Source organism: Myotis myotis, unplaced genomic scaffold, assembly GCF_014108235.1.
Source record: "Myotis myotis isolate mMyoMyo1 unplaced genomic scaffold, mMyoMyo1.p scaffold_m19_p_1, whole genome shotgun sequence".
Taxonomy (NCBI): domain Eukaryota; kingdom Metazoa; phylum Chordata; class Mammalia; order Chiroptera; family Vespertilionidae; genus Myotis; species Myotis myotis.
Window position 1 is genome coordinate 222949148 of NW_023416313.1, and position 27153 is coordinate 222976300.

The window sequence follows — 27153 nt, forward strand, 5'->3', positions numbered from 1 at the left end:
CAGAGCTCAGGGCTGAGACCTGCCCCACAGAGCAGTTAGGCAGTGGCTCTCTGGGTCTGGAATTAAAAACAATCAACGAGGAAACCAGCGTGAAAGCCACCAACCGGAATGTTATTAAGTCCTAACGCCCCTGGGGCTCTGCGGGGCTGGTGCCTCCCCCCCCCCACCCCCCCAAACGTTACTTGGCTTTTGTCTCCTATTTTTACGTCCCTGGTGAATCCAATCCCATCTCCATCACGCAGAGCCTTCGTGGGAACCGGCCGGGCGGGCCTCTGCTGTCGAGGCCAGCTCTTCGGCTCCCTTTCCCTTCCACCGCCTTTCCACAGACCACGGATTCCTTTCCCGGGGCCTCGTGGGAGTGACAGGAAAGAGCTGGAAGTTGAGGCACCACAGCTCCCAGCCTGGCGTGGGCGATGCGGCCGGAGCGGGTTTGACAAGGTTCTCCTTGTTCTTCATTTCCTTAATTGCCTTAACGAGCCCGCGTCACTGCCTAACGAAGGAACATTGTTTTGCTTGTTTGCTGCGACAGCTTGGCCCGGTAACCCTGGGACTTCTCAAACCCGCTGGTCCTGGGGCGAGAGGAGGGTTTCCTTTGAAGTGTTTATTCTGTGCAATGTTTTCACTCATGAATTCAAAGTCTGTGAAGAGCAGGCCGTGTTTCCTCACCCCGGTTTCACAATGCTCTGGGGTGACCCCAGCAACGGGCGGAAGAGGCATGCCCTCTGTGTGGGAGGGGGCTTCGGGGCTGCACTGGCCGAGGGAATGGACTCTGACGCCCACACCCGAGGCTGGAGGTGACGTCCTGAACCCGGCCCGGTGCAGGCTGGCCCAGGTCTGTCCTGTCCCCGAAGAGGTGGGGCGCGTGGCGTGGACTGGGAGTTCCAAGCAGAGGCTGGAGTCCCGGTCTGGGGTGTGGCTTGACCGGCCACACACAGTGGCTGACTCAGACAGTGGGGTCCCAGAGGCGGATGACGGGGGCACCTCGTAAAGAAGAAGGGCCAAGGCCACAGGCCGGGGTACCGCGCCATCAGGGAGGGTGGGGGCCTGAGGACGCCCCGGTCTGGGGGCTCGCTCTGTGCTCCTGGATGCTGCCAGGGTCCCCGTGCGCAAGTCAGGCCTGAGCGCAGCGCTCAGGACCCGCTGGTGGCCCCATAGTGCCTGCACCCCCGGGCCCCGCCTGCGCTCTGCCTTAACTGCCCGCGCCCCGCCCGCCTCCCGCCCCACCGCTGGGGGGCGCCCGAGCCCCGCCCGCTATAAAGCCTCCGCCCGCGTCCAGTCCACAAGCAAGAGGCTTTGCGAGGCTGCGCTCCTGCTCCGGCTCCCACACCCACACCCACACCGCGGAGGTGCCATGAGTGGGAGAACTGCCTTGAGCGAGTGCCCGTTCACCACGTGCAGGAGCCTGCACCCCGACCACCTGTGGATCTGGCGGCCCAACGTGTATGTGGACGAGAATGACCGCACCTGGCTGCCCATCATCATGGAGGTAAGGCTGCTTGGGGGCCCCGCCAGGCAGGGCAGCGGGGTGTCAGCACCCCGCGGGGCCCTGGGTGCCAGGGACGCCCCAGGCGGTTCCGGGCCCCCGGGAGCCCCTGGGTGCAGCGGGGCGTGGAGACGGGACTGGAAGGCCGACTGCCCGGCGCCTCGGCTCCCAGGTGAAACCAGTTTGAGCTGCGCTCGCAGGGTGAGGCGCTCTCCCGGCCGGAGAGGGGCGTGGGAAACGGGGTGCGGGCCAGAGGATGGGGCCCCGCGCCTCTGAAGCGTGTGACTGTGATCTTGAGTGAAAGAGGAATGTCCTGGGCTTCGGAGTCCTAACCTGTAAAATGGGAATGACAGCCCTAAAGCAGCGGTTCCCAGCCGGTGTGCCGCGGCACCGGGTGGGCGGCAGGAGTGGTTAAAGCGCGCGCACCCGGCCCGTCTGTCAGGGGCGCGACCTCTTTGCCCTCAGATTGTCAAAACCCTGACAACAGCCAACTCAACCGCAGCCGTCCGGTGCGAAAGAATCAAGATTGTGCCTTTATTTTGTGTGTGTGTGTGTGTCAGAGCGGCAAAAAATGTTTCGCGGTGTGCTGCAGAGTTTCAGTAAGTAGTGCGTGGGCCGGGAGATGGCGAAGGTTGAAAACCGCTGCTCTAAAGTGATTCACACACGTGGTCCGTCATTGGAGCCTCCTCGGGGAGCCCCAGAAATCTGTGTTTTAAAGGGACCCTGGGCAGATATGGTCAACCAAGTTAGGGAACCACTGCCCTAGAGTTTGGGGTAGTTCATTCCTCCTTGATGCTTTGGGGAGAAAGACCCCACGAACGTGTGCAGATAGTATAGCAGTCTAACCGCCCGTCCTGAATCAACGTTTTATGTGTGATGACTTAAGATGGACTTCAGTTCATGTTAACATTTCTTAAAGAAATACATCTCCTACCCGGCCGGTGTGGTAGAGTGATTAGAGCAGTGGTTCTCAACCTTCTGGCCCTTTAAATACAGTTCCTCATGTTGCGATCCAACCACAAAATTATTTTCGTTGCTACTTCATAACTGTCATGTTGCTACTGTTATGAATCGTGATGTAAATATCTGATATGCAGGATGGTTTTAGGCGACCCCTGTGAAAGGGTCGTTCGACCCCCAAAGGGGTCGCGACCCACAGGTTGAGAACCGCTGGATTAAGGCGTCAGTCTGCACACCAAAGGGTCTCGGGTTCAATTCCTGATCAAGGCATGTACCTGGGCTGCAGGGCTGGGGGGTGTGTGGGAGGAACCAATCATGTGTCTCTCTCCCCTCCCCCCTCCCGCTCCCACTCTGGAAAAAATGTCCTCAGGTGAGGATTACCAAACAAAAGGAGTCTCTCTCTTACAATACTTTCCATCAGTATGTGTTTTCTCCAAGAAACAGGTGAGAAATGCTGAAACTTTCCATATGTAAACTGAAGTAAAAATGTATAAAAGCAAAATTCAAATGTATAATATTGGGCATTTATGTAATATCATAGCAAGCAGCAAAAAGGCACTGATGGTGACGGTGTCGCCATGTTACAGAGGCGGAAACTGAGGCATAAGAATGTAAACTTGTCCGAAGAAGTACTGCTTGCTGGTTAGGTAATGGGGTTGGCACTTCAGGCTCTTGACCACCATCTAAATTTGCATCTTTAGTGTCATTGAAATTTGCAAAATATACATATACATACTTTAAAAAATCAAGCTAAATATTTACTTTTTTAAATGCAACTATATGAAGAACATTTAAGTGAATTATCTTTTAAAATCTCTAGCTGGGGAATATCCTCAACATGGCACCAAAACCACAAAGCAGAGTTTTTTGCATAATCATTATCAATTCTGCACAAAACACCCCATTAGCAAACCATGGGGTCAGGAGTTGCTAATGGGTTGGCCAAAGGATGGGGTCCCCAGTATTCTTAACATGTAAAAGTTTACTTGAAGCAACAAGCAAAAGATGGATAAGCAAACTGAAAATGGTGGAAGGACAGGGGAGACTACACACGAAGAATGTAGTATGTAGTAAGAATAGTGATTTCCACACTTACACCTTGCAGGATGAGCTGAATTACTTCTTAACAGTGAGTTTTCAATTATTTCATAGACAGAAAAGTTTAAAAAGCTATTTCCACTTTGGAAAAAAATAGTCATTGAACAAAAAAGAGTGCCTAGGACTTTTTGTATTTTAAAATATATTTTTATTGATTTCAGAGAGGAAGGGAGAAAGAGATAGAAACATCAATGATGAGAGAGGATCATGGATCGGCTGCCTCCTGCAGGCCCCCTATTGGGAATGGAGCCTGCAAACCTGGGCATGTGCCCTGACTGGGAAACGAACCCGTGACCCCCTGGTTCATAGGTCAACCCTCAACCACTGAGCCATGCTGGCTGGGCAAGAGTACCTAGTGCCTGTGCCAAGCATGATGCTGGGCTGAGGGGGTTGTAGTGAGTGTGACAGAAGCCCCCTCCATGTGAAGCTGGCATCGTCCTGATGGTTAGAAGGCCCCCAGGTCATGGAGGCTGGTGTAAGTGTGCGGGGGAACTGAAGTGAGATGAGAGGCAACAGCCAGCGGGGTGTGGGTCTTCAGCAAGACCCTCCACAGTCTGAATTTGCATCTGCCTGTCATGCGTTTGCCCATCACTGTATTTAACCCTTTCAGAACTCTGTTTGAGGTGCCCCTTGTGTATATCATAGAGTTGGGTTTTGCTGAAATCTGTCTTGAGAAGACACTAGAGGCCCGGTGCACGGATTCATGCACTGGTGGGCTCTCTCAGCCTGGCCTGCGGGGATCGGGCCCAAACTGGCTCTCTGACATCCCCCAGGGGGTCCTGAATTGTGAGAGGGCGGTTCTCGGGTGACACACCCCAGAATCGGGCTCCCTCCTCTCTGGTTCCGGGTGCGAACCGCTATTGCCAAGTGACGGCAGCTCGGCAACTCCTGCATTGAGCATCTGCCCCCTGGTGGTCAGTGTGCATCATAGCTACTGGCCTATCAGCCTGTCGCTTAGACAATTATATATATATAGATGCATTTCAGCAGATCCCTGCCTAGAAGAAAGGTGTAAGCCAGGGGTGGGGAACTATTTCTCTGCAAAGGGCCATTTGGATATTTATAACATCATTTGCAGGCCATGCAAAATTATCAACTTTAAAAAGAGCCTGCTATATGTGGTCAGACATTTAATTACCTCACCCCTGCTGCCTTGGCAGGGCCAGGGCACGGGTTCGTTTCCCGGTCAGGGCACATTCCCCACCCTTGCCTGCGTAGATCGGAGGAGAATGTTCCTGGCAGAGGACAGCGGGTGCAAGTGCTCCCTGAAGGGTGGCATGTCCCAGAAACAGTGAGGAGGCCTGAGTGGCTGGGACAGGGATGAGGTGGTGGACAGACAGTCGGAGAGGAGGGAGACGGGCCTGGCTCCGTGGGCCTGTGGACCACAGTCAGGATTCCAGTTCATTCTGCCTGCAATGGGGGAGCATTGGAGAGCGTGGAGCAGGGAGAAACATGATGTGTTTTTTGGATGCCTCACATCCCCCCCTCCGGCTGCTGTGCCAGGGACTGATATTGTGGGGCACATGTCCGACAGGTGGCGAGTTAGGAAGTCCTTGCAGTGGTCCAGGTGAGAGGTGATGATCAAGGGGCAGTGCTGGGGTGGCGAAAAGTGGTCTGTCCCGGATCCTGGGGCCTGGGGGCTCTTGTTTAAAAGGAGACATATGCCCCTAACCAGTTTGGCTCAGTGGATAGAGCGTCGGCCTGCAGACTGAAGGGTCCCAAGTTCGATTCCGGCCAAGGGCATGTACCTTGGTTGCGGGCACATTCCCAGTAGGAGATGTGCAGGAGGCAGCTGATCGATGTTTCTCTCTCATCGATGTTTCTAACTCTCTATCTCTCCCTTCCTCTCTATAAAAAATCAATAAAATATACTTTCAAAAAAATGAAAGGAGACGTATGACAAAGAAAAATCACAGGAAGTCCCACATCAGCTGAAACAGGCACCAAACCACAAAGGGAAGGTAGCTCAAGGCCCCATGGCACGCCCTGGCAACTCGAGGTTTGCCAGGAAGAAGTGGGCCTCTGTGGCCCTGTCCGGGTGTCTTACCCGTGAGCATCCTGGCCGCCCCAGCAGCCAGGTGCCTGAGAGGACATGTGGGGCTGAAGGGGTGGGGCTTCTAGAGCCCGGTTCCCAGCACCTCGGGGGCCAGCTGTGCCTGGAGGCGCCTCAAAGGTGTGCCCCCTTCTTCTCTCCAGACAGAAAGCAGCCTCCAAGTCCTCATGCGCCAGATCGAGGTCTCCCGCGGGGAGGCCATGCAGCCCAGCCGGCTGCCCCCCAGCATGCTGCCCCTCATGTGGCAGCTCTACCCTGGCAGGCGGTACCGCGCCTCCGACTCCAGCTTCTGGCGCATCGTGTACCACATCGAGGCAAGTGTGTGCCCTGCCCGGGACCTCGCTCCTCTCCCGTGGCCCTGCTCCCGGTCCCCATGCCTGGCCTCTGCACCAAGAACCAAAACAAACAAAAAAAGGGGGAGGGAATTTACAACTGTAGATTTTTAAAGGATCAGATTAGAGAGAGGTTAGAACTGAATGGCCAGACTACCTTCTGGGTCTCTAGCTGAAGTCCCCTCGGCCCTAGAGGGCCTCCTGGTGGGCATCCCGGGGTGGAGGTTGGTGGGAGGGGCACCTGGGACCCCCTTGAGGTGCCTGCCTGCTGCTCTGGGGCGGGCGGCCGGGAGCCGGGGGTGGAGGGGACCCGCCGCGTCTCTGATTCCCTTCTCTCTCCGTAGATCAATGGTGTCGAGGACATGGTCCTTGAGCAGCTGCCAGACCCGTAGCGCAAGCCGCGCGTGGTGAGCACCTGTGGGGCCCGACACCTGAGTCAGAGCGGCCGGTCAGAAAGGAGGGGCACCCCTCCTCCCCCCCAACTCTGCTGCCCTCCGAGGGCCCCCGGGGCTGGGGACCCTTGCGCTCTCCCTTATTCCCTTGGGAGCCAGTAACTTTCAGCAGCCCCCTTAGCAGCGGGCACACACCTGCAGAGCGCCTCACAGGTAGTGCCCGGCGCTGTCGCCCGACCATCACAGCGGAGCTGGGGGGTAGAGGCTGCACAGCTGCGTTTGGAGGAGGGACGTGGCTTGTCCAGGTCACAGAAACAGGTTCCACATCCAGGTCTGACACCAAGCCGCCTGCCCTGTATGATCCGCCCGGGCTCAGACCCCGGCCTCACCTATGGGGACCAGCCCTGCCCACCAGGCTCCCAGCCAGACTCGCCCCAGCAGCTCCGTCCCCACCTGCCCTCCAGCCTGCCGCCCCCCCCCCCCCCTTGCATCACCCCCACCAGATGGTCGCTTTGCCTTTGACTGTCTTCTTTTGTCCTTGCTTTGGCGCAGGTCCTGCGGTTCCTGTTCCTGTGCCCTGAGCCGCAGTCCCGCTGGCCTGCAGTGGGGATGTCCATGCTTCTGTGTTCCTTTTTACCAGCCCCGTTGCTCTGTCTGCCACCCCCGCCGGAGGGCACGGCCGGCAGGGGATGAGCCCGCCCAGGGCCCACGGGAACCTGCCTGCAGCCCCTCCCTCCACCTCCCGGGCAGATTGGCCCGCGAGAGCGCCCGGCTCCAAGTGCCCAGGCCCTACCTGTCCCCGGTCTCTGAGCTGCCTGCTGGTTTGTGGCCGCGCGCTCTCTCTGTGTCCCTCCCTCCCCAGTCACTCATGTTCTGTGCTACCCACGGGGATACTTCTCCTTCTCCTCCCTCCGCTCTGTGCGCCTCTGGCTGCCAGGCAGCGGGGCCTACACGCCTGAGCCCAGGCCAGGCCCCGAGCGCTGAGTCAGCTCTCCCGTGGCGTGTGCCTGCTCGCGGCCATGCCTGCAAAGTCCCACCTGCCACGCAGGCTCACGCGCAGCTCACGGGAAGGCCTGGAGGAGCCGGGCTCCCTGCTCAGCACTCGGAAGCTTGCGGGTCAAGCGTCCACAGCCCCTGACCTCGCAGGAGGCCAGGCCGGCGAGCCCCCCTATAGGACAGAGGTCAGGAGTCCCCCCTTTTATAGGCACCCACACCCCTGGATGTTAATGAGGTTGTATGTAGCATGAACACTTTGTAATACTGATCGATTAAATGTAAGACAACTCATCTAACTTTGTGCGGAAGCAGCTTTTGTCCGGCCGGAGGTTCCGGTGGTGAGAAGGGAGAACGTCAGCCACCAAATAGGACATGGGCAAGGGGGCGGCACCCACGAGAGAAGCGTATTCCGTTCACTTTGGAGATGGGGCTGGAAGTGTTTCCACGTAATTCAAATGTCCAGAACCCCAGGGTTCCTGGAGTTGAGAGCCCCTGGAATAAGTCACTTCAGAGTCTTGGCCAGCAAGTCCTGGTGTTCAAGACCCCCTCTGCCCGGCCCGCCCCTCCCCCCGCCGCCCAGCCAGCGGTCTCCTCCTGTGCTGGCTCTCACCAGGCTGTCCTGACATGGGCGCTCGCAATCCCGGCAGGAGTCTCTCTGCCTTGAAACAGTCCCCAGCCACCCAAGACCAACCACAGTCGCTTTCCCACTTCCCATGACCTGTAGTCACAGCCCAGCCCACCCTGTGCTGGGTCCCTCCTGCTTCCTTCTCAGGATCAGCTGCCCTGCCTCTGAGCAGGTAAGCAGTCCCCTGGGTATCACAAAGGGATGCTTCCTGCCTGGCCGGTGTGGCTCAGTTGGTTGAGCATCTGTCCCATGTACCAAGAGGTTTGATTCCTGGTCAGGGCACATGCCCAGGCTGTGGGCTCAACTCCCAGTAGGGCGCGTGCAGGGGCAGCTGATTGATGTTTCTGTCTCTCTCTCCTGTCTTCCTCTCTGTCTTTAAAAGAAGAGAAAAAGTCAATTACAAAGGGATTCCTCCCAGTAAATGGAGCCCATTCTGAGTGAATACTGCCCCTCCCACACATGCCTGCCTTCAGTCCCTAGCTCCAGCCCAGAGAGGGAAATGATTCCTGTAGGTTGTCAAATATGTGGTAAGAGCTTTGTAGGAGAAAAACCCCACTTCTCCTGTTTTATATTGTCGGTGCCAGTCTTCCTACCCAGCACCGGGCGGGCACTGGGCCCCACACATGACAGGTTTGTGCACCTATTGTTTTAACCCCATCGCCTGCACGGCGCTTTGCAGTATAAGCGTGTGGTTAGTTGGGGCTCTTGCTAGACAGACCCCTTTCAGGGACAGAACATCAGGATCTCGGAGCAGGGGAGCCTCAGAGCTCAGCCAGGTGCCTCGTGTTAGGCGCAGGAAGAGGAAAGCTTTTGTTTGAGCCCCACCCCATAGTCGCATGTTGTTGCACTGATTGCCAGTGTGTGCATTGGAGGTGGGGCCTTCGGCAGGTGGTTAGGGTAAGATGAGGACATGAGGGTGGGGTTCCCATGATGGTATCGGAGCTCCTAAGTAGAGGAGGAGAGAGAAAGACCCCTGCACACAGACGCACCAAGGAAAGGCCGCACGGGGACCCAGTGAGAAGGTGGTTGTCTCTACTCCAGGAGGCGGGCCCTCACCAAACACCCAATCTCTCGACACCTTGATCTCCAACTTCCCAGCCTCCAGAACTGTGAGAAATAAGTACCTGTTATTTAAGCCACCCCGTCTGTTGTGTTCTGTCGCAGCAGCCTGAACTGACTGAGACAGTCCTGGTGACATTTCTTTTGTTTATGAAACCTTTGACCACTGGGTGCTGCAGGCAGAGCAGCAAACAAAGCAAAGGTCCTGCTCTCATGCAGCATTCATTGTGGGAAAAGATGAACAAGAACTTGGAATGTGCAAGATCCTTCAAAGGAAACAGAACCGGGGAACCTGGTAGCAAGTTGGGCAGGGTAGTCAAAAGGCTACCTAGGCTGGATAAAAAAATGGTTGGCTCACATTTTCTTTCTTGGGTGGCTCTTCCTCCATTTACTCCACTATGTTTCGGCTTCAAGGTATTCTGTAGCATTCTGATGCCGTATAAGTTACTTGGCCAAAGGATTTCTGTTCTGTTAGGTCTAGTAGTTTCAGTAGACAGTGCCTTGGAGGTGACTGTTCTGGTCATGTGTCCCAGGAACATTGTGTCTCCTCAAATATACAGATTCAAGTCATTCTGTTTGTTTCTTTGTTTTCAGGAAAGTTTTCTATAATAGTTGCTTATATTTGTTCTTCTGCACTATCTTACTTTTAAGTATTTTGGGGGGGTTGGCTTCCATTATGCATATGTTGGATCTTCTTTGCCTGTCTTCTATACCCATCGCTTTCTCTCAAATCATTTTGATACTTTCCTAGTAGATCTGTGTGTTTTTTGCAGTGATTTCAGGGGGTTGGAAACAATGCCATTGACACCACCTTGCCCTGATCCTTCTTGTGTTTTGAAGTTACTTCGCTAATGTCATTGTATTTTGCTTATAAAACAACCTTGTTTAGAGATATGCTAATTCTAAAAGATGTTTTTCCTATCTCTTTACACCAGATGCGTTAACTTGAACTAGTCCAATGAGTTCAGTGTCAGTGAGTAGATTCTCCTGGGGTTGGTGAGTGAGCCTCCTAGTTACAAATTTAAGTGAGAAAATTTTCCAAGGAAATGTGCCCACAAATCCTTTACTATAATGACCAGTCATGGTCTTGAGGTGAAAAGTCAACAGCCCTTGAAACTACTACACTGAACATTTCCGTTATATGGGAGAGCCCTTTGCATTTCTCAGTAATCACACTTTTATAAACTCAACGTTGGATGCTGAAATCTAGGGAACTTACCTGGTGCTTTTCTGACGTGATGGTGCCTCCCTCCCCTCAACACCGGTCTCATCAGCCCACTAACCAAGGACACAAGAAGCCATGTCTACCCCACCTTTCTGTTTGGATTCTACTGAGTGTCTCATTTCTATTCATCCTCTAACCCTCAAGGGCCATGAATACCCACAGGAAACCTTCACCTTGGAAGAGACACAGCTGTAGCATATCTTGTAGAAGAATAATAGACTCTGTCATCACTTGATAATCCCCCCTGGTTCATCGTGAAATCCCTTGTCCTGTGATCTATACATCAGCTGTGGCACTCTATCCTTTTAGACAGGATATAATTTAGCTTGACCACCCCTCACCCACCTCATATCACCCTTCACTGCCTCTCCAGGGATTTCAGTGGGGGTCTCACAGTTCTCCACCTCACCCCTTCCCTCAAAGCTCGGCATCTGCTAACTGAGTGTGGATTCTGGTTGATCTCCATGCATCTCATCCGTGTTCCATACACATCACCCACCTCACACTGGGCTCCACTCTGGTTTCTTCACCAGGGGCTGCAGGTGACAGACTCCGGGGCATGGAGTCAAGTTTGAGGGTTGGGGAGGTTTGTGGGTTAACATTCAGACTGTGCCTTAAAGTGGGGTATTAGGCACTCATTTTGAAAAAGTCAGAGCAGCATCCCTCCCCTTCCCGGGAAGCAATCACCTCATCTTTCTGGGCCCCTCCCTCTCTGACCCCTCCCCCTTGGAAAAACTAATCCTGGAAAGGCTAACATTTTTACTTTATTATGCAAAACAACTAGTTCTGTTTAACTCGGGGCTAGCTTTTCTTGATTCGATGTCACTTCGATGTCTTCCCTAGGAGGCAGAGCTGCTGTGACCAAATGTGGGTCTCCGTTTTCTCTTTCTGCCTCCTTTCTTCCTAGTGCACCTACTCAGAGTGTTGGAGTTAGGAGGAAGGAAGAAGGGGGGAGAGTTGGCATAAATGGACCCCACGGAAGAACTCTTACTACAGTCAGGCCCAAGGCAGGTGCTCCAGGGGTGAGCAAAGGCCAGGAGAAGGGCCCAGTCGCCCAGGACTGAGAATAAGCTACTTGGCTAAGAAGGTGCCCTGCTAAGAATCTACCCTCCAAGAGGGATTATATAATAGAGCAGCGGTTCTCAACCTTCCTAATGCCGCGACCCTTTAAATACAGTTCCTCATGTTGTGGCCCAACCATAAAATTATTTTCATTGCTACTTCATCACTGTCATGTTGCTACTGTTATGAATCGTCATGTAAATATCTGATATGCAGGATGGTCTTAGGCGACCCCTGTGAAAGGGTCTTTCGACCCCCAAAGGGGTCACGACCCACAGGTTGAGAACCGCTGTAATAGTGTCTCCTTTACACATAAGAAAACAGGCTTGGAGAGATTCTGAAATTCGCCCACAGTTAACGTAGCTGGCAAGCAGCAGGCCAGGGTTAGAGCAGGCAGCGTGGCTGGCTCCATCACCGCCTATCGCTGGGCAGACTTGGAAAACAAACACGCTTGGATGAATCCCAGTGGACTTTTAACTCAGACCCACAGTGTTTCACATCTCAGAGCCTCTGCTTCCTCCCCTGTAATAAGGTAGGTACATTCACCTGCCTCGCAATGTTCTTTGAATATTCACTCAGCTAACCCACGTAAAGTGCCTGGCACACAGTAGATGCAACACATTTCAGTATGCCTCCTTATACTTCCTATATTTCATGGAAAGTATCATTAACTGCATTCTTTTATATATATGTTTTTTTGTTATTTGAGAGAGGAAAGGAGAGGGAGAATGTGATGGAAACATCAATGATGAGAGAGGATCATTGATCAGCTGCTTCCTGCACGGCCCACAGTGGGGATTAAGCCTGCAACCTGGGCATGTGCTCTGACTGGGAATTGAACCGTGACCTCCTGGTTCATAGGTCAATGTTCAACCACTGAGCCACGCCAGCCAGGCATTAACAGCACTCTTCGAGAGAAAAGTCAAAAACACTTTTTAAAGGTGACTACTTTAAAAAATATAACCACAAAAAAAACATTGAGGGACAAAGCAAACACAATACCTGTTCTTTTAATTAATACAATTTAAACAGGAGGTGCAGAATGGCTATTGGTCTGCAGCTGAGGAACAATACGACTCGCTCTGTTTAAAACAACACCCGCACAAGCACGCACCGTTGGCTTACTGAGGGGGTGGCCTTAAAAAAACATGACATATAATCACAAATAACTAGGTTGGTTTTTGCTCCAAGTCACAACTGCCTTTTTTCAACATTTCTACTTTCCTTGGAGACTGTTTAACAGGGTGACAAGCACCCCACCCCTGTCAGCTCCAGGCTCTAAGAATGAGGTGATGCTGGTGCTAGTGCCACAGAAGAAAAAGGTAAACGCGCAAGAAAGCTCTGTAGCTACTTAAAAGTCTTTGTACATAAAGAACAGAATAAAATGTGTGTCTTATGCCTCTCTATTCTCCTATTTCTGGATAATCCTTTCCTTCAAGACAGAGAAGAGTAAATACCACATCCTAAATTTCATTGATCCCAGTTTTTAGTATTTTTTAAAATTTTTTTACTTTTATTTTTTATTATTTTTTAAATAATACTTTATTGCTGAAAGTATTACATGTGTCCCCATTCTCCCCCATTGCCCCCTCCAGCCCGCCTCTGCGCCTTTAGTATTTTTAAATGTACGCAGTTGCTTCAGTATGGGAGGCTGGAGGTCATTTGCCCACTGGTTGGCGGTGAGAGTCCAAAGGTACGGGATGCTGTGGAGTCACAAGGTTGGGTTTTCGTCCCAACGGCCTTCTAACTTGATACCAGCCCCTTCTGCGCTGTAGTCACCTCCTCAGTCAAGGAAGGGAGTTGGACTAAAAAGTATTGGCAGTGTACATGTTAGTGCGATATGTGGTTAACAGATTACTCTCCTCGTAGCCCTCCGAAGAAGCGACTGCCCTTGTGAAGACACAGGCTCGGAGACGTGGTTACTTGCCCAGAGTGGTGCGGCCCAGATGCTGCCAGAGCCTGTCCTGTGTCGGGCTCCCGGTATCCATCTGTCCCACTGGCCTTCGTTCCTGTGCCTGGTGCGGCAGACAGGAGCCCCCGTGGTGCACATTCCAGCGCAGAGGGATGTGCCCTTGTTGTGGCAAATGGCCCCAGAGGACGACAGCCGGCACCAGAGGAGCCAGGAAAGGTCCTTGACGGTGCAGCGCTGCTGGGCCAGCGGATTTTGACCCAAAGCCTGAACTGCCAAGGTGGGGAGGTTTTGGTATATGTATCCTCTGTGGCGGGCCCTCGGGTGGGCTTTGCAGCTCCCCTCAGTCAGTTAGAATGGGGAAGTAAGGTTACTATTTAACTAGATATTGAACTAGGCTGTAAGCAGCCAAAGTTGCCCCCCATTTTCCTTCTCACCCTGATGGGGTAAGCCGGGGCAGATATAGGAATACAGGAAGAGCCCACTGCGGACAGGCCAGCGGGAGGGGAGGAAGAAAAGGCATCATGTATGGGAAAATCATAGTAGATATAGGGTGTGGTCCTATCCACAGTTTCAGGCATCCACTGGGGCGGGGTGGGGGAGGAGTGTCTTGAAACATCTCTCATGGATAAGGGGGGCTACTGTAATCACGTTAGACAGGGAAAGCGATGCTCACTCTCCAGTTGTCCTACCCCACCCATGGCTAAGTTGTTCGGAGAATCTATTCCTTTCCCACTGAACACTTTTCTTACGCTTTGAGAAAACTTACTAATATATTCTGTCCAGGATTTTTTGCACGCCTAATTTAGTGTAGGAATGGGAAATACTTTTAGTGTTTTCCAATAAAAATATTCTGGGTAACCTATTTGAAGGTTGCTAGGAAATGTATTATATTGTTTGAATTGTTTGTAATGGCCTAAATCCGTGGTCGGCAAACCGCAGCTCGCGAGCCACATGGGGCTCTTTGGCCCCTTGAGTGTGGCTCTTCCACAAAATACCATGTGCGGGCGTGCACGTACAGTGCGATTGAAACTTCGTGGCCCATGCACAGAAGTCGGTATTTTATGAAAGAGCCGCAGGTAGCTCGCGAGCCGCAGTTTGCCGACCACTGGCCTAAATTATGGGGCGCGGCTACAGTGTTTTGAACAGGTTCAAGCCTTGGACTAATGAGAGGGCACAGTCCTCTCGTGGCCACGTGCAAGTCCCAGCTTGAGGGCAGAGCCTTCCCAGCACAATTATAGCCAACGGCTATAGCTGTGAGCTTGAACCTGTGGTCCGAACACGTGGCCCCACGTGCCTTGTGCTGGAGTTCAGGTGCATGTAGTTGAGTGATGCTGGAACTCACGAGAATGCTGTAAACAACGTGATCACGCCCCTACTGTGCCTCGTGGCATCTGCTATAAAATAAAGACACAGCTGTAGGCTCTGTCTCCTCATCAGGGAGCAGCATCCCACCGAGATCCAGCTTTCATTCTCTTGTCTGTCTTTTCTTAATTGCCTTTCATCACCCCCACTTGGGATCACCCTAGGCCAGCTGTGGGCAAACTACAGCCCGCGGGCCGGATTCGGCCCGTTTGAAATGAATAAAACTAAAAAAAAAAAAAAAAAAAAGACCGTACCCTTTTATGTAATGATGTTTACTTTGAATTTATATTAGTTCACACAAACACTCCATCCATGCTTTTGTTCCGGCCCTCCGGTCCAGTTTAAGAACCCATTGTGGCCCTCGAGTCAAAAAGTTTGCCCACCCCTGGCCCTCAAGAGCCGAACCTCCATCTCCAGAGACACGTCCAAGAACCAGTTCTCCCTGCAGCTGAGCTCTGTGACCACCGAGGACACGGCCATGTATTACTGTGCGAGAGACACAGTGAGGGGAAGTCAGTGTGAGCCCAGCCAGGGGTGGGCAAACTTTTTGACTCGAGGGCCACAGTGGGTTCTTAAACTGGACCGGAGGGCCGGAACAAAAGCATGGATGGAGTGTCTGTGTGAACTCATACATGTTAACACTGCTGCTGGTGAAGGAGCGGAGGGGAGAGCAAGAGAACCCTCCGCTCTTTCGGCTCCGCGGGCCGTAGTTTGCCCACGGCTGGCCTAGGCTGTGCTGGCGCGGCACAAGTGGCGCCCGAACAGGCCTGAGTTCGGGGGAATTTAAAAGTGGTCGGGTGAAAGGAGGCTCCAAGGCGCGCACAGAATACGATTAAAAAGCAAAAGTAAGGTAAGAAGGCCAAAAAACAAAAGCAAGCTACGGAGCCGAGTGTGGTAAATCAGCTCGGTGTAAAACAGGGGACAAGGCTTAATTGAAGCATTTTTAAATTTCTAAGGTAGAAATTAGCGGAGACAACTTAGAGATTGCTAGATAGCTGAAGGCCCAGAGAAAATTCCTGGTTCTATTGTCAGTTTGTGGTCCGTGATTCGGGACTACCTAGAGCCCCTTCCCGAAAAGGGATGGATGAATGTGGCAGGAGACGTAAGACAAATGGTAGAGAGTGACCAGAGGCTGCCGACTCCACTTACTGTTACTCGTAAGCCTCTCCAGGCGCCTTCGAAACAAGCAAGAACAAGAGTGGGATCTCTGTCTCCACTCCACGGGTCTCTGCATGAGGCTAGGCAGGCTGGGGAAGACCCTTCAGGATTTAGTAGCCAATCGTACTCTTAAAATGCAATTACTAAAACAAAAAGGGGGAGAAGAGGTTGTGTTTGTATCTTTCCAGAAGGAGCAGTACAGCCAGTTTGGGTGCCAGAACGGTGTGTGCGACATCACCATGGACCCGGAGAAGCTCGGCGTCCCTCCCTTCAAGGGACTGAGAGTTGCCCCGATAACAGCAAAGAGGAAGCCAACAACTGAGGCCCAGCAAATAGCAGAAAAGCAAGGAGCGGAAGCTACTCCTTCAGCCATGTTTATGGCTGTTAGCATGGAGAAATAGAGAAGTAAGCGGTAGAAATGTAGAAATAAGCGGTAGAAATAGAGAACTAAGCAGGGGTTGCAACCCAGGAAGGTTCGGGCAAGGGCAGCCAGGCCTACTCATAGCTCATAGTTAGAGGTAGAGAAATAAATAGAAAACAAGTGGTAGGAAATAAGCTGTAAAAAACAAGTGGTAGGAAATAAGCTGTAGAAATAGAGAAATAAGTGGTAGAAATAAGCGGTAGAAAATAAGTAGTTAGGAGGTACAAAATAAGGTAGAAATCTAGCTTTTGTTTAAGCTACTATAAAGTAAAAGATGGCTGTGGTTGATGGTTAAGGAAGTAATTTTTGTTTTAGACCTAGATTGTAAGCTCTTGCAGCAGTTGCATTGTTTTTGGGCTTTGGTTATCTTTGCTTGTGAGACCTGATAGCTCCCTGGGACTTTGGGTCTGGGTGACACCCCAGACTCAGAGGTCTCCAGCTACCGAGGGCTGCTCATTTCCATGCAGCAGCGGCTAAAGAAAGAGGCTGAGAAGGGACCAGGCAGGGCTGATGTGACTGGGACTGGTGTGGACTCAGTGCCGAGGTCAACCGTCCAAACAGCCTGACCCAGGGGACTAGTTTTGCATCAACGACATCTTTGCATCGGCGAGATATCGGCATGGATTCAGCTGAAGAAGATGGCGACTGAGGCCAAGCAGATGTTAGAAAAGCAAGTGGAAGCTATGCTAGCGTTGGTGAACTGTCAGTTTTCTGTAAAATCTTGCGGAGCTAAATCTAAGGACTCTAAGATATCCTGAAAACGTTACCATGTTTGTAGTTTGGTTTTTTGGATAATATAAATGGGCGTGTTTAAAAACAAAAGTAAAGGGGGATATAGGGGGCGAGGCTACAGTGTTTGGACAGGTTCAAGCCTCGGACTAATGAGAAGGCACAGTCCTCGTGGCCACGTGCAAGTCCCAGCTGGAGGGCAGAGCCTTCCCAGCACAATTATAGCCAACGGCTATAGCTGTGAGCTTGAACCTGTGGTCCGAACATGTGGCCCCACGTGCCTTGTGCTAGAGCTCAGGTGCATGTAGTTGAGTGGGGCTGGAACTCACGAGAATGCTGTAAACAACGTGATCACGCCCCTACTGTGCCTCGTGGTATCTGCTATAAAATAAAGACACGGCTTGTGGGCTCTGTCTCCTCATCAGGGAGCACCGTCCCACCGAGACCCAGCTTCCATTCTCTTGTCTGTCTTTGCTTAATCCTTTCACCACCCCCATCGGGATCACCCTTGGCTGTGCTGGCGCGGCACACTAAAGGACATTTTTGATACCTGGATAAACTTGGACCAGATCACACTGAAAACTCTGGGTTAGCAGTAGGTCTGTTTCTGTTGCCTGCTTTTTCTCTTGGTTTTCAGTTAGTACATAGTCTGTCTGTTTTGGAGTAATTTTTTAAAGAAATAGCAAATATTGTGGTAAAAGTACAGGAAAGGCTCTAGATGAGCGGTTCTCAACCTGTGGGTTGTGACCCCTTTGGGGGTCGAACGACCCTTTCACAGGGGTTGCCTAAGTCCATCGGAAAACACATATAATTACATATTGTTTTTGTGATTAATCACTATGCTTGAAGTATGTTCAATTTGTAACAATGAAAATACATCCTGCATGTCAGATATTTACATTACGATTCGTAACGGTAGCAAAATTACAGTTATGAAGTAGCAACGAAAATAATTTTATGGTTGGGGGTCACCACAACATGAGGAGCTGTATGAAAGGGCTGCGGCGTTAGGAAGGTTGAGAACCACTGCTCCAGATAATGTCTTCTTTCCAGCCAGGTGGAGTTAACCCTCTCTTCTGCGGAGCAGGTAGAGTGAAGTATTGAACAGCTTAACTCCAATAACTGTGGCTGAGTCATCGTTCGGTTTCAATTCTAATAAGAACCAGTCTATTTGCCTCCTGTCTGCCCTATTTCTATGGCGAGGCTCTCAAGAGCCGGGCAAGTCGTTGTCTCAGCCCAGAGAGGCTGCAGGAGGTTCTGTCTGCCTTTGGGGGCTTTGGCTTTGCTGTTAGCATCCCCACCTGCTTCCCTTTGTGCAAAGCCCTGGGGGAGCCATGGGTGTGAGATCCCTTGAGTCTCCGCACGGTCCAGCTGCCTCAGAACCAGCAGGTGCTCTCAGGAAGCAGCAGCCGCAGGCGGCAATGGCTGCTGTCAGTTCACCAGTCCCTCCAGGGTCCTCAGCTCCTGCCGGATTGTTCTCAGAGCTGGGTGCAGGCTTCAGCCAGCCGGGTGGTGCCCCATCTTACAAGCCTGGGAAGGGGGTGGGGGATGGGTGCGGTTGGTCTGATGGGCTCCAGTCTGTTGGCCCAGAGTGAGCTTGGCCTCTCCAGTGGGAGTTTCCTCATCGGCAAGGGCTGTGAGCTGCCAGTTCTTTTATTAGCAGACCTATAACTGGCATTTCTCCCAAGGACAGCTATTTTCCCCCATAGGACAGGACCATCCAGAGCCAAATGGAGGAAGCAACAATCCCTCCGCTCGCCGGGCCCAGCCTGCCCGTGCACACGTCCGTCTCCATTATTGATTTCTTCTCGGCTCCAGCAGCAGCGGGTGGGGAGGGGACAGTGGCACCATCCCTCCGGGCAGAGCCTGGCTGCAGGAGGACTGGGGTTGAATTCACTGAGGGCGGCCATTCCTCTCCCTCCCCATAGACATGGAGAGAGAGGGCGGCAAGGGTGCCCATCCCTCCGGCCACACTAATCCCTTCCATTTGCAAAGGAGCTAGGGAACCAGGAGCACACGTGTCCAGCCGCTGGCAGACAGGCTCTGGTCTCCCACCGTCCTGCGCAGACTTCGGTTACAGCCTCTCTCCCTCGGCCTTGACTAGGCAGGGGTGGGGAGCATCTGGCCGGCGGGCTGTATGAGGCCCGTGAAATCCTTTGGTCTGGCCCTGCCAAGGCATCCGGAGTGGGCTAATGAAATGTCTGGCCAAATAGAGCAGGCTCATTTTTTTAAGTTGAGACTTTTGTATCAATTTTTAAATTGATAACAAAGGGCATCATCTATTTAAACTCTGGCCCAACAATGATGTTGTAAATATCCAAATGGTCCTGGGCAGAAAAAAAGGTTCCCCACCCCTGAGTCTCGGCACGTGGGCTCACGTGGCCTGGACAAGATTGAGGGCTTTCTGTCTTCCCACCTACTTGGCCCAGGCTCCGCGGCCGAAAGGCAGCTCCGAGCACTTGCACAATGTGGGGCTCGCTGTGAAACACCCTGACCCTGAAGCTTGGCGTCAGCCCTTGCAGGTTGCCTGGCCTTCAGCTCAGTACTTGACCTCTGAGCTTCCTACTCCTCGGCTATAACACAAGGCGACATCCAGCTGGTGAGGCTGTTGTGAGGAATAAGAACACTGGTGAAGCCGGGCACATGGTCGGGCCTCGGGCCATGGAGAGAATGAGCTGGAAGGTCGGCTACTATTTCCTATTCATCACTGTGTCCCAGTGTCGGGCGGGACCAAAGGAAGGGCTGGGAGTACAGTGGGGCCTTGACTTACGAGTTTAATTCGTTCTGTGACGGAGCTCGTAACTCAAATTACTCGTATGTCAAAAACTGAACGGGTGAGACACGTGATGCTGGGCTGATGTTGTGGCGTTCACTGTGACGTTCGCTGCGCCAACTAGCGGTGGGGTATCTGAAGCTGGCTTGTAACCCGAATTTTAGCTCGCAACTCAAAGCAAAAAATCGGCTGAGAGATGGCTCGTATCTCGAAAAACTCGTTAGTCGGGACACTCGTAAGTTAAGGCCCCACTGTACCTGGTTCAAAACAGCTCCGCCCAGTGCAACCGCACCCACAGGTGCGCTGGGAATGGCACTCACTCCGCGCCCCTTCCTGCGGACCTCGGGGGAAGCGCACTTGGAAACAAAGGCGCTCACAGCACAGGCGGAGGCCTGGGCGCTGAGTGCGCGGTGACCTCAGAGCGGCCTGCGCACAGAGGGCCCGGGCCTCGAACTGTGTCTTCCTGGAAGGGCTGCTCCTTGGCTGGCCCGGTTCGGCGCGCACCTGCCCAGGTGGGTGGTGAGATCCGATTGGCGGCGGCGCTCCTTTGTGCACCTGGCGCTCAGCAGCCCTGCAGAAGGCAGCGTCCTGCGCATGCGTGCATGGGGCGCCCCGCCTCGCCCCTCGGGCTCCTGGGCTGTGGTTTCAAATGGCTCTTCATTGGATGCATCTGGACGACCCGGAAGGACGCCGTGGGCTGCAAGTGGGTCGTTCCCTGCAGCCGCGGTGGCCTTGTCAGGATGCGATGCGAACGCTGGGTCTCTGCACAGAGCGGGCATCAACCCAAAGGCTGGGCCGAGCGGAGAGAGGCGACCGCCTTGCGAGGTCCCCACGGGAACTGAGAGGAGGCGTCAGGGCTGAGACCCCGCCCCAGGTCACCTGGCCGAGGTCACGAGGTCACGGAGCAGGTTAGTGGAGGAGCTGGGATCTGAACCCCAGGGTGTCTGATCCCCAAACCCGAACTCTCTTTCTCTACCCGCGGGCACAGGGTGGGCACCCTGCAGACTCTGTGCTGGGGGTGGAAAGCGGGCTGACAGTCACAGCAGGGCACACAGGCCTCAGGGGCGGACAGAGCTGGCAGTCACATGGCCAAGTCCAGCCGCACCTGTGTCCCCAGGGCACGGGCTCCCAGCGGCATCTACTTAACCTCTGGCCCCGCGAGCTCCGCCTTGTCCAGGAGACATTCTGGGGCTGAAATGGAGGGGACACTGGAGCCTGAATTTGTTCTTTTGTGGGTTTTGTTTTTTAAGCCGAGTTTGCGTTCTGACACACACTAGCTTCGGGATGCCTCGCACGCTAATCAGCTTCTCTGAGCCCCGGTTTCCTTCGGGGACCCTGGGTCTCCAGGAACCATGGTGGGCGGCAGTGTTGTGACCTCCCCTCCCCGCGCCGCCTGCAGGAGGGAAATAAATCAGAAATAGAAATCTTTCTTTAGGAGACGAATTAACTGTTGTTTTTTATTATTGCTTTTTAAACCAGGAGGCAATCTCTTGGACCCGGGTTTATCCCGTGCAAAAATGTTGTCTCCGCTCTGAAGTAGCTGCCGGCCCTTCTGGGCGACAAGACTGGTGAGCAGGGCCCTGCCCGTGTGGCTCCGTTGGTTGGAGCATCGTCCCGTACGCTGAAAGGCTGCGGGTTCGATTCCCGGTCAGGGCACGCGTGGAAGGCAGCAGGTCCTGTCTCTCTCACATCAGTGTTTGTCTCTCTCTGCCCTTCTCTCTAGAACCAAAAAGCGAATCCTCGGGTGAGGATATAAAAAACACGCACACAACTACCTGTTAGCTGGGCTGTGGGACTGTGAAATGCGAGGTCTCCGTTCATTCTGACTGTGTTTGTCTGCACACGATCTTCCGTCCACTCACTCTCCCTCAGCGCCTGACCCTCCGTCCAGGAAGGCGAGCGATTGCTCAGCTGTGTCCGTGGTCTGTCTCCCTCTCTTTAAAATGCAGGCCAGTACCCTCTGTTCTGTGTAGACTCAAGTTTTGTGAACTCCTTTTCCTGTAGCTCAAAGCTCTAAAACATGACAAGCGTGGATGACTGAGAGTGTGAACAAGGAAGTCACTTACCATGGGGGCGTGCGGGGTTTGTCTTTGTGTGGCATTGTTTTCCTCTTCCTTCCCTCTTGTTCCGGCCCCCTGTTCCCAGCCTCAGCAGCTCCTCTGCCTTCGGGTCTCTGAGGCAGCAGCTTCCTCGGTGGGTCTCCCTGGGTTGGTGCTTTGAAACCAGCTCCTGTGGATAAAATGAACAATCTCATAACCTAAAGCACAACCCAAACACAACCGCGGCCTTGTTATTGTACTTACGAGAGGCTCGGTGCACGAATTCATGCACTGGTGGAGTCCAGCCCCAATGGGGGCCATCGGGGGTGGGCCGGCTGGGGCAAGGGGCTGTGGATGGTTTGCCAGCTGCCCTGCCCCTGATAGGGGTGGGGGTGCCCACTCGGGGGCGGGGCCAGCTGGGGTGAGGGGCTGCAGGTGTTCTGGTTGTTCTGCCGTTCGGTCAATTTGCATATCACCCTTTTATTATATAGGATTGTTACTGGATCTCGGAGAGATAGTGTCCTCGTCCACCCCCTGAGGTGCCAAATTGACTTCTTTCCTGGTCCCCCTCCTCGGCCTCCCATCACCTGCTTTCCTAATTCGTTCCGTAAAGATGTGCCAGGCCCCTGCGTTGTGCTGGGCACAGCCCTGGGGGGGCCAGTGGTGCAGGAAGAGTCACCTTTCTCTCTCCTCTCATCAATGCCATGCCAGTGGGGATGGCGGGTGATAGACAGAAAGCAGCTGGTGGAATTCTGCATGTGGCCAGGGTTCGGGAAAGAAAGCAGGCAGGGGACCAGAGGCGCCGGTACACGAGGCCACGTGGTCTAGGGCAGTGGTTGGCAAACTGCGGCTCGCGAGCCACATGCGGCTCTTTGGCCCCTTGAGTGTGGCTCTTCCACAAAATACCACGTGTGGGCACGTACAGTGTGATTGAAACTTTGTGGCTCATGCGCAGAATTTGGAATTTTGTGGAAGAGCCACACTCAAGGGGCCAAAGAGCCGCATGTGGCTCGCGAGTCACAGTTTGCCTACCACTGGTCTCGGAGGACCTCTCTGCAGGGGCACTGAGCGGACGTGCCCAGAAGCAGCTGTGGCTGGAAGCTGCTCCTGGAGGCTGTGCAGGGCGGGTGGGCCTGGGGTGTTGGAGGGGACAAGCATGAGGAGGAGAGCATCAAGGGGAGGAGGTGGTGACAAGTCCACAGGAGCCGCCAAGGGCCCAAGAGACCAAGCAGAAGCAGGAGTGGGTTGTGGGCTCAGCAGCTCGGCCGGTTGTGTGTGGAGAATGAGCGGGAGGATTTGCGAGCAGAAGGCAGAGGCCACAGGGAGGTGTGGGCGCCCCGGCAAGAGCGCAGGTCGGCATCCGCATGGTGGAAGAGCGTGAGGAGGACCATCTGGGAGGACGGGCTGGTGGGACGGCTGGTAGAAGGAGGCGGGTGTGACGGAAAGGGGAAGGACAGCTGCCCAGCACTCACTCGGCCAGCCTTCCCGGCCTCCTCCCAAGCCACAGGGACGGCCTCCACCCTGCCCAGCACCGTCCTGGCTCCCGCGCCTCCCGGTGGACAGTCCAGAGCCTTCCCTCCTCCTCCCCCCTCCATGGCTCTAACCACCCCAAGGAGAAGAGGTAGCACAGAAGGTCACAACCATTGTGCGCACAGCACCCCTGCCTCTGGGCATGGGTCTGCGAGGGACACCCGGTGTCCCCTGGTAACACAGGAAGCAGTTCCTCCTGCAGACACACACCTTGCATCCTCCCCTGGCCGCTAGCAGCTCCAGGAGCCTCTCCCATGGCAGCTCTCAGCGGAGACAGGGCTGATGCTTCCCATCTGGCGCTCTGGGGGAGTATGGGCAGCTCCCGGCTTAGTCATGAGCTTCCAAGTCCTGGCAGGGCCACGGAACTCATTACAGGGCAGCGGGCGGAGGAGGCAGGAACAGCGAGGTTTCAGGAAAGTGCACCTGGGAACTCAGGGGAAAGTTATTTCAAGGTCAGGGGACTCAGATAGGGCACAAGCCTGGTTACTGAGGTGCCTGGGGCTCGGGGAGCGGGTGTCCAACAGCCGGCCCTGGGCAGGGGGCAGGGACCAGGCCTGGGAGTCAGGATTCTGGGTTACATGCTAGAGCCCATTGCTTCATTCGCTCATAAGTGTTTATTCAGCATCCACAATGTGCCAGGTCCTGTGTAGATTCTACATTAGGCCTTGGTGGCAGGTGTGTGTGTGTGTGGCGGGGGGGGGGGGGGGGGTGCGGGGGAGGAGGAAGGGGGTAGGGAAGGGTGGATTGACAATGAAATAGAAAAATTCCACTGCAGGGTGATACGTGTTATGATGGAAGAAAGCAGCACCAATTTGGGTGCTGCTGAGCCCAAAAGAAATAACATCTAAGCACAGACCTCAGCTGAGAACAGGTGGAGGGCTGGAATTCCAGGCAGGGGAACAGCATATGCAAAGGCAGAGGGCAATGGAGCTGAAACCCAGATTGTAAAGTGTGGAGGCAGCTTCTAAATGGGCGCCCAGTGATCCCCACCCCTCACGTTCACAGCCCCCTCCCCTGGAGTGTGGGTGTGACCTGTGACCTGCCCCGAACCCACAGAACACGGGCCAAAGGTGCCATGATGCAAGGGTTACAATGATAACGTGATTCGCTGTTCCCTCTGCAAACGCTACCGAGTGTCAGGCTGTGGGGGAGCCGGGCACTAGATGGAGACACGAGAAGCCGTGGGCACCTACAGGAGAGACTTCACTGTAGACCGAGTAGCCATTGCTACTACGGGAGCCATCAAGACAGAGCAGCTCTTCAAAGCAGCCCCGCCAGCTGGATGCTCAGGGGCAACGCGCACACACGCAAACAGACGAGGCCTCGTGCTGGGTCCTGACGCTCGTGCTACATTCTCCACACAGGTTCCGTCCTCGCCTGCACGCGTGTGTCAGGCAAACTGGCCTGGATCGTCCGGTGTCCTCCAGTTAGGGTTCCCACACTGCCCCTGCAGAGACTAACAAGTGAAACATAAGGGCTGTGCACTGCAGCCAGACCACGCCCACGAGTGGGGTCTGCAGCCACGTGGAGGGGTCTGCGTGGCCTGGGGAGGGGCTCTCACTCCCTGAGTCTCTCTCTCTCATGTGTGAACGAGGGATAAGACGGCTTGTCCACAGGCCGTGGAGATCAAATGGCAACAGAGGAAGGTGCGAGAGCAGCCCTTGGCCTGCAGGAGGTACTCCGTGGGCAGTGGGCAGCGTTGGCTGCCATAAAGGACCCGCTGCAGGCACAACAGTCAGTAGGTCACGGTCCATCCCCAAAACCTGCCTCACCCAAGCAGGTTGCAAGGAAGCGGCCACAGGCCAAGCAATGTGGATGGCCCCAGAAGTTGAAGATAAGAAAAGATTCTCCCCTGAACCCTCCAAATAAATGCTTGATTTTAGCCCAGAATGACTCCTGTCAGACTTCTGACCCTCCCGGACCCCTCTCCCGAACTGTTGGAGAATGAATTTGTGCCGTTTTAAACCACTAAATCTGTGGTAATTTGTTACAGTAGCAATAGAAACTGATACAGTTACTTTCAACCCAAAAATGGGGCACCATATGCTGGGATGTGGCGAGGGAGCTACCTGGAGGCCAAGGACAGAGGCCCGATGGATGAGCCCTCATAGCTCCTCTGCTCATGGCTCATGTGGGTGTAGATGGACTGTGGGGGGCACTGAGTAATGAACTGAACAAGGACAAGCAGAGATGACGCAAGGAGGTGTTAATCCCATTTTACAGACTAGGAGACTGAGGCCCTAGTGTTGAGCAGGGCAGAGAGTTATTGGCAGAGGTGCATCTAGAACAGGGGTGGGCAAACTTTTTGACTTGAGGGCCACAATGGGTTCTTAAACTGGACCGGAGGGCCGGAACAAAAGCATGGATGGAGTGTTTGTGTGAACTAATATAAATTCAAAGTAAACATCATTACATAAAAGGGTACGGTCTTTTTTTTCAATAGTTTTATTCATTTCAAACGGGCCGAATCCGGCCCGAGGGCCGTAGTTTGCCCACGGCTGATCTAGAACCAGGATCCTGAACTGCTGGTCCAGTGATCATCTCCATCGCCCCCTGCCCTCCCTCCGTCAACCCAACACCTGAGACCTGAGGGATGAGTCAGTGCCAGCCCAGAGAGAGAGAGGAAAGGCAGGCACTTTACACGTAACGACACATTGACCCTACGAGGCAGCACTGGCATTACTCCACTTTACTTGACACAGCAGCAAAAAATTTCAGTCCAGGAAATTGAAGCACAGTGGAGTTAAGTTACCCTCCCAAGGTCCTCCACCCAGCGGCAGCCGCACCAGTTACCTCAGTCACTGGCCTCCTGCACCTACTCTTTGCCTGCAATTCTGCAGCCCCCTTCCACACACACTCTGGACTTTGGCCACGTGACCTGCTTTGGCCAATGTGATATGATGTAAGCAGAGGCTCGATGGCAAGGACATGGCTTTACTTGTCCTCTTACATGTTTGGGCTTGTAAGACCCCCACCATCACCACGGAAACAGGTTCTAGCTAACCTGTTGGAGGGATGTGAGAAGCACATAAAAGAATTCATTCATCCCATGCAAACTATTCTAGACCAGCTCCCCACTGGCAAGCTCAGCCAAGGCCAGCCGGGCCCGGTCCTGAATGGAAGAGCCACACGACTATCCTGAAGACCTGTGAGCAACCATCTGTGCTGGTGGATTTAGGCCACTGCATGTTGGAGCAGCTCGTTACGCAGCAATAGCTAACCGATACAACCAGGAAGTAGCAGAGTGGTGTGTTTGGGAAGCAGAGAGTAGCCCCGCTTGGGAGGAACTTTTAATTCATCTTAGAAAGAAGCATCAACAGAGCCAACAGTTTAAGAGCAGGGTGGGGGTGAGGCCTCGTGCTGGGGGGGAGGGTGGTGGTGGCGTTGTTTTGCTAGCACAAGAGAAGCCAGTGTGAGGACACAGCTGAGGCTGGGAGGAGGGAGAAGCAAGGATTGATGGAGACCCCTTTCCCCCCTGCTCCTTCTTTTGTGCTTGCACATGGCATGGACACCCAGAGCTGTGACAGTCATCTTACAGAAACAAAGACAGGAAGCGTGTATGACAGAGCGTCAGCTCACGCCCAGACCTGATGGGCCAACGCCAGGAGCTCCCGTCCCCTGGAAGAGACAAGTCCGTACGTCAGATACATTGCAGCTGAAGGCGCTGCCTGGTGCCCGGTGGCCTTGGGTCCGGCCCCTCTGCAAGGCCAGGCCAGACCCCAGGAGGCGCACACTCAGCCCGTGCCAGAGGGCTTGGCCTGCATGGAGCACTTCCACATTCGGTGAAAAGCCTGTTTGGTGCCCAGCCCAAATCTGGGACAGACGTTCGGATTCAATTATTTTTCTCGACTGATTTTTTTTTTTTTTTAATGAAAAGTTCTTGACCTGCTGTGTCTTTTCAAATACCCCGTGCCACCTCTCCGGAATAGCACAGGCTAATAAGG

At 53.8% G+C, this 27153-nt stretch overlaps 1 protein-coding gene and 1 long non-coding RNA gene across 2 annotated transcripts; one reads left to right on the top strand and one right to left on the bottom strand.

Moving 5' to 3' along the window:
• The first annotated feature begins 1351 nt into the window (after positions 1–1351).
• LOC118649545 (T-cell leukemia/lymphoma protein 1A-like) lies at positions 1352–6318 on the top strand. The gene is made up of 3 exons (XM_036296757.1): positions 1352–1486; positions 5663–5908; positions 6271–6318. The coding sequence occupies exons 1-3, from the start codon at positions 1352–1354 to the stop codon at positions 6316–6318; spliced, it is 429 nt and encodes a 142-aa protein (XP_036152650.1).
• Positions 6319–9395: 3077 nt separating this feature from the next.
• On the bottom strand, positions 9396–23524 carry LOC118664976. The gene is made up of 3 exons (XR_004970480.1): positions 23420–23524; positions 21707–21869; positions 9396–9545 (listed from the first exon to the last, which is right to left on the bottom strand). It is a non-coding gene; the product is annotated as an uncharacterized LOC118664976 (long non-coding RNA).
• Between the last annotated feature and the right edge of the window lie 3629 nt (positions 23525–27153).